Raw genomic sequence first — 13,092 nt, forward strand, 5'->3', positions numbered from 1 at the left:
TCAAGGATCTAGTTGCAGAGAGAGGTACAGAGGTCTGGTTGCTGGAGCTTTTCAATCAGAATTGTAGGAATTATTGTGTTAAATGCTGAGCTGCAGCCAATAAGAAGCATCGATATTTGTATTGTTCGGGTGATCCAAGGCCAGGTGAAGAGCCAAGGGATCACATCTGCTGTAGACCTATTGTGCGATAGGCATATTGCAATGGATCCAGGTTCTTGCTGAGATAGGAGTTAACTCTAGCTATGACCAACCTCTCAAAGCACTCCATCATCGTAGATGTGAGTGGTACTATGTGAAAGTCATTAAGGCATCTCTCCCTGGTCTTCTTGGGCACTGGTTTAACTATTGCCCTTTTGAAGCAGGTGAGAACTTCCAACTGTAGCAACAAGAGATTGAAAATGTCTGAACACCCCTGCTAGTTGGTTGGCACAGGTTTTCAGAGCCCAATCCATTGAGGTCTGTTGCCTTGCGAGGGTTCACCCTTTTGAAAGGCAGCCTGATGTTGGCCTCCAAAATGGAGATCTCAGGGTCAGTGGGTGCTGCAGGGATCCTCATAGTTGTAGCTTTGTTCTCCTTTAAAAGCGAGCATCTGGGAGAGAAGCATCACAGCCATTCATGACATTAGGTTTTGCTTTCAGTATTAGGCTCATAACTATATTATTGCAAAGAGTATTTACCAAACAAAATGACTTGCACCATAGTAAATGGGAACATTCATCTGTAGAGTTGATCAAATATGCTTTATTTTTCTAATTACAAAACACACAAAGTTATGAGCTGACTGTTTATTAACCTGGTCTAAGTGTTTTTATGATTGTTAGGTCATTATTACACAATCAGTGCTTGAAAAAATATAATATTTTAAGATAATTTCTATAGTTTGTAGGCCCTACAAACAGGGCATTCAAGAAAAAGATGTAAACATTTTACATAAAGTCAGTACTGTGCAAAACAGCATTGTTTGTAATGGAAAAAGTTCCAATTTCATCACCACACTTAATGCCAACTATAAAGCATAGTAACATACTTTCTATCTTCATACTCAATATGATTTTTTAAACTGAAAAATAACTTTTAAAACATAGACGATGAATGATTCAATTTGGGCTTCAAGCAGGTAGACATCTCGGTGCTAGTTATTAATAAATAACTAATTGCTAATAAATGATTTCTTATTCATTTGAAATCTGACTTGGACATGTATTGAATATATAAAGATTAGACAATGAACAAGACTTATTGCTGCATACATAAACCCTACAGGAAAAAGGTAGTTGTCTTCATTTCACAAAACATTGCACCAAAATACAAACTTGTTTTGCATGTATATCATTCTGAATTGTGAACCACCAAACCATACTGTCTCAGAATAGAAGACAACAGTTTGATACACCCCATTCCCTGGGATTGCCCTGGTGCCTGAACAGGGTAAGTGTGCCCACACCGAGGCCCAGTCTGTATTTCTTTTCGAGTATCTAGTTGCAGGTCCAGTTGGCAGCAAGAGATTTGGGTTTTCTCGTGTTTTCTGTGCTGCTGTAGGTTCTTTTCATTGTGCGAAATGAGCTGAGGACAATAAAAACAAACTAAAGTAAGTCTATTTTCCAGATAGTAAACAGAAAATGCATTTTACTAAGAAAAAACAGATTTCTTGTTGCAGAAGAATTACTTTCAATCAATTATTCAAATGGTAAGCTGGACAAGATGAAATGCAGGATACTGAGGTAGCATCAGTGCGTAATGTGGCCTGTCCTTTAACTAATCTCACTGCTATCTCTGCAGAGCACCCTGAGATCAATAAGCAGTACTTTGCCATAGCAAAGTAGCTTGTAGCTCAGGCGATGGTATCAATTTCTAGCTCCAGGTAAGGAACTTTTGGCACCTTGAAATACAAGTGCTAATTATTATTTCTGGCCATTGAGTATCTGTGTTCCATCCTGGAGAGGTGGTGTGGTTGCTTCTCCAGCAGTTAAATTTGGGAGCCTTAGAGGGTGTCTACAGAAATTCATTGGAATGATCTTTGTGCTGATTTGGGAGAGGAGAGGAAGCCACAGGCAGGGAGGCACTCCTGTTCCTTTTGGTCAAGAGAACATTAAAAATGTACACCCTGGTGGGCCAGTTAAAGGCTTGGATCTAGATTCCTTATGTTTTGTTCAAGCCTGGAGTAAAAATAGTGGCGCTCAGATGATATTACTGGAGGCTTCTCTGCATATTTTAAGAGTTATAGAGTCAGCACGGAAATGGCCCCTCTGGCCCACTGAATCCACACCGATCATCAAGCCCCTATTTGCACTCATCCCTTCATTGACCCTGTTTTTTAGATGTTACACAATATGATAATACATTTCCCAGCCCCAGACCATCTCCAGGCGACAGACACCCATACACAAGAACAATCTCACTTGTTTATTCCAAAAAAAACAGTAGAGTTAGTTCCTTTTATCTCTCTTCACTTTCACTATTTGTGCGTTCTTATCAGCATTATGTATTTCTCATGCCATTCCTTACAATACCTTGGAGGTATGAATTGATTTTTACATTTTTTTCTGATTTATGGACAAAATCAAGTCAAGTCAACTTTTATTGTCATTTCGACCATAACTGCTGGTACAGTGCATAGTAAAAATGAGACAACGTTTTTCAGGACCATGGTGTTACATGACACAGTACAAAAACTAGACTGAACTATTTAATAAAAAAAACACAGAGAAAGCTATACTAGGCTACAGACCTACACTGGACTGCATAAAGTGCACAAAAACAGTACCAGCATTACAATAAATAATAAACAGTACAGTAGGGCAAGAAATTAGTCCAGGCTTCGGGTATTGAGGAGTCTGATAGCTTGGGGGAAGAAACTGTTACATTGTCTGGTCATAAGAGCCCGAATGCTTCAGAGCCTTTTCCCAGATGGCAGGAGGGAGAAGAGATTGTATGATGGGTGCATGCGGTCCTACATAATGCTTTTTCCTTTGCGGATGCAGCGTGTAGTGTAAATAGACAAGAACGTCTGTAAAAATGGAACCAATTTGTTACTCGGAGACAACCTCTAAGTAGAAAGGGAGCATGGACACTGAGGACACAGTGAATCGAAAGAGTTCACAGGAACCTGTCTAATTAAGTTTCCAGAAAGAGTGGCAAACTTTTTGTTTAATTGTATTCTTTATGATTAGTGTTTTTTAATGCTGCATCAAATCCAGAGTGGCAATCATTTTGTTCTCTTTTACACATGTACGAAAGAATGACAATAAAAAAATCTTGAATCTTGAAACATCATTTAGTGAGTCTGATGTTGAACCATTAGAATTTCTGCAGTCAGACTGTGGACGATCTGTATTTTTCACATTATATAACATATATAATATGAAAAGGAATGATCCCAACACTGACCCCTGTGGAACACCACTAGTCACCAGCATCCAACCGTTTATTCCCACTCCTTGCTTTCTGCCAGTCAGCCAATCTTCTATCCATGCTAGTATCTTTCCTGTATTACCATGGGCTCTTACCTTGTTAAGCAGCCTCATTTGCAACACCTTATCAAAGGCCTACTGAAAATTCAAATAAACAAAATCAACTGACTGTCTATCCTGCCTGTTATTTCCTCAAAGAATTCTAACAGATTTGTCAGGCAAGATTTCCCCTTAAGTAAACCATGCTGACTTTGGCATATTTATCAAGTGCCTCCAAGTACCCTGAAATTTCATTTTTAATAATGAACTCTAACATCTTCCCAGACAGGCTAACTGGCCTATAATTCCCTTTTTTCTGCCTTCCTCACTTCTTAAAGAGAGGTGTGACATTTGCAAAATTTCAGTTCTCTGGAACCATTCCAAAATCTAGGGATTCTTGAAAGATCTCTACCAATGCCTCCACAAGTTTTTCAGCTACCTCTTTCAGAATGCTGGGATGTAGTCCATCTGATCCAGGTGACTTATCTACTTTCAGACCTTGCAGCACCTTCTCCTTAGTAATCGCAACTATCCTTATTTCTGCCCCCTGACACTTTCGAGTTTCTGGCATACTGTTACTGTCTTCCACAGTGAAGAATGATGCAAAATGCTTCTTAAGTTCATCTGCCATTTCTTTGTCCCTGGTGACTACTCCATTTTCATTTTCCAACAATCTGATATCCACATTCGCCTCTCCTACTCTTTATACATATATCTGAATTTTTTTTGTATATTCTTTTATATTATTGGTTAGCTTATGTTCATATTTCATATTTTCTCTCCTTATGACTTAGTTGCCTCTTGTTGGTTTTTGAAAGCTTCCGAATCCTCCAACTTCTCACTAATTTTTGCTTTGACAAGCAGCTAGTCTGGACATCAGAAGTTTGGAGAGGAAGGGATTTCAATCAGGTCTATTGACTGAGGATAAAAGGCAGGAGAAGTTTGCAGCAGTGTAATAGAGCTTTGACCAGCTGCCAATTGACATATCGGATTAATTAGTAAGAGCAAATTAAAGGAAGGCAGAGGCAAGCGCAGTGACTGTCATCTGAGTGGACAGAGTCAGAGTGGTGATCTTAAGGTGTTAGATCTTCGAGGCTTCAATGAAGAGAAGCTTTACTCAGGGAGAAAAAAAGCTCAAGTTTTTTCCTTTTCTTTATATCTGCTCAGCTAAGTAGAGATAACAGGCAGGATAATGCAATGCTCCTTTTGCGGGGTGTGGGAAGGCAGGGAGACTGCCAGTATCCCTGACCACTACAACTGCGAAAAGTGCATACAGCTGTAGCTTCTAGCAAGCCGCATTAAGTTGCTGGAGCTGGAACTAGATGAACTCCCATTCATTCAGGAGGCTAAATGCATTAGTCTTTGCTGTGGAAGACACCAGCAGTATGGTGGAAATTCCAGGTGTCAGGGGCATGATGTGTGTGAAGTTACCATAACTAGAGAGAAGGTTCTTGGGAAACTGAAAGGTCTGAAGGTAGATAAGTCACCTGGACCAGATGGAATACACCCCAATGTTCTGAAAGAGGTGGCTGAAGGGATCATGGAGACATCAGTAATGATCTTTTAAGAATCACTAGATTCTGGAATGCTTCTGGAAGATTAGAAAATTGCAAATGTCACTTCTGTCTTCAAGAAGGGAGAGAGACTGAAGAAAGGAAACTATAGGCCAGTTAGTCTGAAAGTGTTTGGGAAGATGTGGAGTCGATTATTAAGGATGAGGTCGCAGGGTTCTTGGAGGCACATGAGAAAGCAGGCCATAGTCGGCATGGTTTCCTCAAGGGAAAATCTTGCCTGACAAATCTGTTGAAACTCTTTGAAGAAGTAACAAGCATTTTGATTTTGTGTACTTGGATTTTCAGAAGGCCTTTGACAACGTGCCATACATGAGGCTACTTAATAAGTTACAAGCCCATAGTATTACATGAAAGATTCCAGCATGGATAAAGCAGCAGTTGATTGGTTGGAGGCGAAGAGAGGGAATAAAGGGATCCTTTCCTGACTGGCTGCTAGGGACTAGGGGAGTTCCACAGGGGTCTGTGCTGGGCCAATTCTTTTACATTGTATGTCAATGATTTGGATGATAGTACTGATGGCTTTGTTGCAAAGTTTGCTTATGATATGAAGATAGCTAGAGGGGCAGATAGTTTTGAGTAAGTAGACAAGCGACAGAAAGACTTAGATAGATTAGAAGAATGGCAAAGAAATAGCAGATGGAATACAGTGCCAGAGAAGTGTACAGTTTATTGTGTATTGTGTACAGTTCTGGTCACCGAATTATAGGAAAGATATCAACAAAATAGAGAGAGTACAGAGAAGATTTACTAGAATGTTATCTGGGTTTCAGCACCTAAGTTACAGGGAAAGAATGAACAAGTTAGGCCTTTATTCTTTGGAGCGTAGAAGGTTGAGGGGGACTTGATAGAGGTATTTAAAATTATGAGGGGGGTAGATAGAGTTGACGTGGATAGGCTTTTTCCATTGAGAGTAGGGGAGATTCAAACAAGAGGACATGAGTTGAGACTTAGGGGGCAAAAGTTTAAGGGTAACACGAGGGAGAATTTCTTTACTCAGAGAGTGGTAGCTGTGTGGAATGAGCTTCCAGTAGAAGTGGCAGGGGCAGGTTTTGTATTGTCATTTAAAGCAAAATTGGATAGGTATATGGACAGGAAAGGAATGGAAGGTTATGGGCTGAGTGCGGGTCAGTGGGATTAGGTGAGAGTAAGCGTTCAGCACAGACTAGAAGGGCTGAGATGGCCTGTTTCCGTGCTGTAATTGTTATATGGTTATAAGTGTCTGGCCATCAACTTTGGTAGAAGAAATGAAAGGTTTGACTATTTTCTAAATAGAAAGAAAACAGAAAAAACTGTGTTGCAAGGAGACTTGCGAGTCCTTGTGCAGGTTCCCCAAGGTTAATTTGCAGGTTGAGTCTGTGGTGAGAAAGGCAAATGTGATATTAGCATTAATTTCCAGAGGATTAGAATGTAAAAGCAGGGATGTAATGTTGAGACTTCATGAAGCTTCTGAATACTTGGAGTATTGTGAGCAGGTTTAAGCCCTTTATCTTAGAAAGGATGTGCTGAAACTGGAGAGGGTTCAGAGGAGGTTGATAAAAATGATTCCAGGATCGAAAAGCTTGTCATATGAAGTACTTCTCATGCCTCTGGGCCTCTATTCACTAGAATTCAGAAGAATGAGGGGTGACCTCATTGAAACCTATCAAATGGTGAAGGGGATTGATAGAATGGATGTGGAGAGTATGTTTCCTATGGTGGGAGAGTCTAAGACCAGAGGACACAGCCTCATAATAGAGGGGTGTCCTTTCAGAATGGAGATGAGGAGGAATTTCTTTAGCCAGAGGGTGGTGAATCTGTGGAATTCTTTGCCACAGGCAGTTGTGGAGGCCAAGTCTTTATGTATATTTAAGGCAGAAGTTGATAGATTCTTGATTGTTCAGGGCATGCAGGGATACAGGGAAAAGGCAGGAGATTGGGGCTGAGAGAAAAATTGGATCAGCCATGATGAAGTGGTGGAACAGACTTGATGGGCCAAATGGCCTAATTCTGCACCTATATATTATGGTCTTATTATATACCCTCACTTTTCATTTTATGCTGTCTTTGACTTCCCTTGTCAGCCACAGTTGCCTCATCCTTCCTTTAGAACACTTCTCTTTGGGATGTATCTATCCTGTGCCTTCCAAATTGCTCCCCAAAACTCAAACTATTGTTGTCTGCTATCATCCCTGCTTGTGTCCCCTTCCAATCAACTTTGGCCAGCTCCTATCTTATGCCTCTGTAATTCCCTTTACTCCACTGTAATATTACAGTGTAGTATTGTAGTATATATGTAGTATTATGTAAATCATGTAGCTTCTCTGTCTCTCTCAAATTGCAGGGTGAATTCTATCATATTATGATCACTGCTTCCTAAGGGTTCCTTTATCTTAAGCTCACTAATTAAATTTGGTTCATTACACAACACCCAATTTAGTATTACCTTTTCCTTAGTGGGTTTCACTACAAGCTGCTTTTAAAAAGCCATCTTATAGGTGTTCTACAAATTCTTTCTTTTGGAATCCAGCACCAACCTGATTTTCCCAATCTACCTGCATATTGAAGCCCCCCGTTACAATTACAACATTGCCCTTTTTACATACCTTTCCTATCTCCGCTGTAATTTGTACCAAACGTCCTAGCTACTGTTCAGAGGCTGTATTTAACTCCCAGCAAGGTCATTTTAACCTTGCAGCTTCTTAATTCTGCCCACAAAGATCCTGCATCTTCCAATCCTATGTCACCTCTAAGGATTTGATTTCATTTTTTGCCAACTGAGCCACCCCACCCTCTCTGCCTACCTACCTGTCCTTTTGATACAATGTGTATTCTTGGATGTTAAGTTCCCAATTATGATCTTCTTTCAGCCATGACTCAGTGATGCCAAAGTCAATCAAATCAATTTTCCCTAATGTATTCCCTAATTTTGTTTTGCTGAGTTTAAGGATTGTAATGTACAAATACACAAACCTAATTTGAAGGATTTAAACATTATTTGTTACTGCCTTTGTGCATGGGAAATGACATCTCATGAATTTGATTATACCAAGAGGACGAATGAGGGCAAGACAATAAATGTTGTGCATGTGGACTTAAGCAGGTTCTTTGACAAAGACATGCTTGGTAGGCTGGGGTAGAAAGTACGTGCTAGTCAATTGGATACAAAATTGATTTAGTTGATTTTCGGATTGGAGATTTGTGCCAGCTATAGTATGGTGCAGGGATCTGTGCTGGCATCTGTTGTTTTGTCATATATGGTAATAATTTAGTTGAGAATGTAGGCAGATTGACACACCAAGCACTGGAGGAACTCAGCAGCCCAGGCAGAATCCATGGAGGGAGGTACGTTTGTAGATAGTTGACATTTCAGTCAAGATTTGTCATCTGCAGATGCAGATGATTCTGGCATCTGCTGTTTCCTATGTAGATCAGTAAGTCTGTGCATAATAACAAATTGATGGTACAGTGGATAATAAAGAAGGTTGTCTATGATAGTAACACAATATTGATCAGTTAGAAAAGTAGGCAAAGGAATGGCAGATGGAATTTAGCTTATGGAAGCGCAAAGTGATGCATTTGGCAAGTTAAACAGTGAATGACAAGGCCTTGGGAAGTGTTGTTAAATAGAGAGGCCTAGGAATACGAGTACCTAGTTCTCCAAAAGTGGTGGATGACAGGTGTAACCAGGGTGATGAAGAAGGCATACTGGCTTCATTAGCTGAGGCAGTGATGTCAACAGTTAAGATGTCATGTTATAATTGTACAAAATGCTGATTAGGCTGTGATTGGAGTTTTGTGTGCAGCTCTGGTCAATTTGTTACAGGGAAGATGTGACTAAGTAGAGATGGTGCAGAAAGGAATCACAGGATAGTGCCTGTCTTGGTGAGCTTGAGTTATAAGCAGGGGTTGGATAGGCTGGCTCTGTTTATCTCTGCCTGAGGGCTGAGATGACAAAAGCTATATACAATTACTAGAGGCATACATAGGGGAGACAGTGAGAAATTTTTTTTCCCCATGGTACAGATGTCTAAAACTAGAGGTCATCAGTTTAAGGACAGAGGGAAAAGATTTAAAGGTAATTTCAGGGGTAAACATTTTGCTTTCAGAGTGATTGGTATCAGAAATGAGCTGTAAGAGGAGATGTTGAAGGCAGGTACTATAACAATTAAGAGGCATTAAATCAAGTATTTGAATGAACGAGGCAGAGAGGAAAATGAAATTAATGTGGTAATTGGGATTGTATATTTAGGCATACGGTCAGAATGGCCATGGTGGGCTGAATGGCCTTGTTTCCATGCTGAACAACTCTTATAACTGAGTTTATGATAGAAAGAGCAGACTCAGAAATAAAAACTTTATTTTGCTTATAACAGTGAATGGGTAAGCTGTGACATTTATATTGTGACCACAGGATACAGGTAGATTGGTGATGCTAGAAGTAGGCAAATAGGGTTTAATGTGGGAAAGTGTAAGGTCATGAACTTCATTAAGGAGAATCAAAAAGTAGATTTTATAGAGAGAGAGAGAGAGAAAATGAATGAGTGGGGTACAGACTTGTGCTAAGGCTTGGTGATCTACATTCTTTGGAGAATGAAGGGTGATCTCATTGAAACCTAAGATCCTGAGGGGCTTAGAGTAAATGTAAACTTGTTTTCACTACTGGGAGAGTTTTGAATGTGGTGATATAGTTCAAATGTAATTTAAATCCAAGATAAGAAGAAATTTCTTCTTGAATAGGGTGGTAAATCTCTCAAATTCTGTATCCCAGAGGTTTATGGAAGCTGGACCTACAATTAAGTTGAGGTGGTTAATTTTTGAAAGATCATGAGGTCTATGTAAACCTGGCACACAAACACAGATGGAGTTTGAGGGCTGGATAGATCAGCCATGGTCATAAAGAATTATGAGGCAGGTTTGAGGGACATGGTGCCCTACTCCAGTTGGTATTATTTTTCTGTTTTTGTGTTTGGTACAGAGTATAAAAATAAAGTGACAGTTAGCTGTGCAGCTAAAACATAATCACAGTCTATATCTTTAATGGTGGAAAGAGACAGTGTACATCCTCTGCACGTCCACTCTATCTAGGCCTTTCATTGAAGGTTACCGAGTATTGAAAGGCCTAGATATATTTAAAGTGGAGGTTGATAGGTTCTTAGCAAGGAAGGGAGTCAAAAGGGAGAAGGTAGAAGAATGAGTTTTGGAGGGATAATAAGTCAACCATGATGGAAAGGCAGAGCAGGCTCGATGGGCCGACTGGCCTAATTATGCTCTTACATTTTATGGTCTTACCTTTCTCATGCTTTTTCCTATTTCTGACTCTATGCTGTTATAAATTGCCCATGATGATAAAACTATTTCTGTAATTGATATTTCACGAATAATCATGAATATCTTATACTGTTCAGGTAAAGCTATCATATAATACGGAAAGAGTTGTATGACAATTAGTTTCTTTTAAAAGCTCAGGATTTGTTTGCATAATATGTTCAGCACTAAATAGAACTACAAGTGATTTGCACCAGTGTTTGTTACAGGTAAATGATGCTTTATTGCTTTTGGATGATTTTGATGTAAATTATGAAAGGCAGTTGCAAATAAGAGGAGTGCTATTAACTCAGACAGATTTGTTTAACAGCTTGTCTAAGTGCCCATCATTATTATAATGTATGCAGGCATTTGATATTAAAGTGCTCAACATGGTGAAAGCATCATTTGTTGAGTTTAAAATAGACAGCATAGATAAGTCACCAGTTCTAAAATGTGAGCACTTTCTGAGATGGTATAATTGCAGCAATATTTAAATGAAACATTTAGAAAATGTCACAGTTTTTGTGAAATCTAATTGTTTTTTTCATGGTTTGTGATCATCAAAGTGAGTGTGAGCTGGAAAAATAGAATGCGTTTGGTTTTGCTGACAGTATTAATATCTGTGGGTTAGTTATGACATGAACATGTTACAGCATGAAACTCCCTACATTGGAATCAGAGTGCAAATGAGGTTTCCAGAAAATTCTCAAGAGACAGATGTCCATATCTTAATCTTCTACTCCTAAAGTTGAATATATTCCAATTACATTCAAATTTTCTCTGTAATATTCTGTGGGTGAGCTGTGATATAGGTTATTACTTATAGATCAAATTTTGTGTGTAACACTTGACTGTTGAGCACATACAGTAGACAGGAATGATATAAAGTGGTATGAAATCCAATTACTCTTGAAAAATGCAAACCAGAATTGAGTTCCTAGATTATGAATTAGTACTTTTCAATCTGCTTTCTAGCATGACTCTAAAGTTCTTTATTAAGTGCAGAATTGGGTCAGATATTACTCCTGAATGATTAGAGAAATGAAGATCTGACAGTTATATATTATCACAGAAGTGAGAAGCAGGAAATTTGGTCAAACATGCTCCAAACCAGCCTTCTGCTACCTTTTTATTTCATCCTATCATTATGTCCTTCTAGTTCTTTAACACTTGTGTATTACTAGCTGCATTTTAAATGTACCTATTACATTTGCCTCAACTCTGTAAGTGTCATTTCCCTTTTAATTCACTTCTAATTTTAAGGAGATTCTAATATTTATGACTCATTTTTGGGGCTCTCATCTACACTATGCTTATTCTATCAAACCCCTTCCATATTTTAAATAATTTTATCAGGTCTTCCCTTTAGCAAAAAAAAATCATACCTTATACAGTTTTCCTTAGGAGATAATCACTCATTCTGGTATAATCATAGTAAATTATTTTTGCTTCTTTCCCCATGACTCTAAATTCTTATTGTAACGCATGGAATAGACTTCAGTTCTGTACTTCCAGCTGCATTTGCATCCAGAATCTTGAGGACTACCTAAAGATCTCAATAGGAAATGCATCAATGCCCAGAATATCTAATATAGAATCTCATTGGCTTCACCAATCCACAAATGCAGCTCTTTCTTTATGAGGCTTATTCATTTATGAACCAAACTAACTAAAATGGAATCTTGGATATTTGTACTTCAATCATTCTCAATCAAAATGTGAAAATTTATTAGATGTCAAAGCCAAATTAGCAGAATAGAACGGTTAGATTTGTTGTCGAACCTGTAGGAATTAAATCTTGATTAAAAATTATATTGACAAGAAAATTAAGAAATTCATCATTTGTGAAACAAAAGTTTCAGAGTATAATAGATACCAAGATTGAGAATAAGAGAAATAATAATCAAAATATTGAATATTATCCAATACCTGCACGAGAATTACAAACAAATCACAATTTTTATTACTGGAGAGTTGGGGAAGAGGATAAGAGCACCATGATGGAAGATGAATGCTTTTCCAGGAATTCAGTGATATTATGTTTAGATGTCATGCAATGTAACAGTTCTGATAAAAAGACAAATAGCAGGGTTCTGTCAATACAGCCAAGGTTTTGTTTTTGGTGTTCTGAATATTTGCCCATTGGCCTTCCTTTATTAAAGTTTATTCAATGCTCTTACTAAAGCCAGAAAATATCTTTAAATCATTAAACAATATTGGAGAAAACTGAAATCTCACTGTTCTTTAGCAAAATTCAAAAGATGAAAATAGAAGCCTCAATCTAACAGTGAATTAAAATAATTTCCCTTGATTAGGCTAGGGTTAGATAGGTGGGTTGCAGGGCTGTGTGCCTGTACTGTGCTGTATCTCTGATTAATTAATTTAAAAAATCTATGTCCGGGTGCCTTTTAACTATTTTTAATATACCTGCCTCAACCACTTCCTTTGGCTGTTCATTCCATATACGGACCACACTGTAAGTTGCCCCTCAGGTTTCTTATAAATCTTCCCCTCTCACCTTCAATCCATGTTCTCTAGTTTGTGATTACCCAACCCTTTGAAAATGACTATGCACATTAACCTCATTATTGTACTATAAAATAACTTGCTCACTTAGGATTTTACACATTTCTCCTACACCCAATGATTACTTTCACCCATAACACCGTTGTTGATGACCGAAATTTAAATGGAATGAAGAGATGGATAGAGTGAGACAGATCAGCTGGTTGAATGGTATCGCAACAACTTTGTACTTAACATCAGCTAGACTAAGGAACAGT

The 13,092-nt window shown here is 38.5% G+C and overlaps 1 protein-coding gene across 1 annotated transcript in view; it reads right to left on the reverse strand.

Annotated features, from left to right (window-relative positions):
- Window positions 1-1,109: 1,109 nt before the first annotated feature.
- Window positions 1,110-13,092, reverse strand: part of LOC132406637 (early endosome antigen 1) — a 632,764-nt gene continuing 620,781 nt past the window's right edge. Inside the window, exon 43 of the mRNA XM_059992439.1 lies at window positions 1,110-1,563. Coding sequence (XP_059848422.1) covers window positions 1,476-1,563 — 88 coding nt within the window. The 3' untranslated portion in view covers window positions 1,110-1,475. The remainder of the gene's footprint in view (window positions 1,564-13,092) is intronic.

Source organism: Hypanus sabinus, chromosome 17 (assembly GCF_030144855.1).
Source record: "Hypanus sabinus isolate sHypSab1 chromosome 17, sHypSab1.hap1, whole genome shotgun sequence".
Classification (NCBI taxonomy): Eukaryota; Metazoa; Chordata; class Chondrichthyes; order Myliobatiformes; family Dasyatidae; genus Hypanus; species Hypanus sabinus.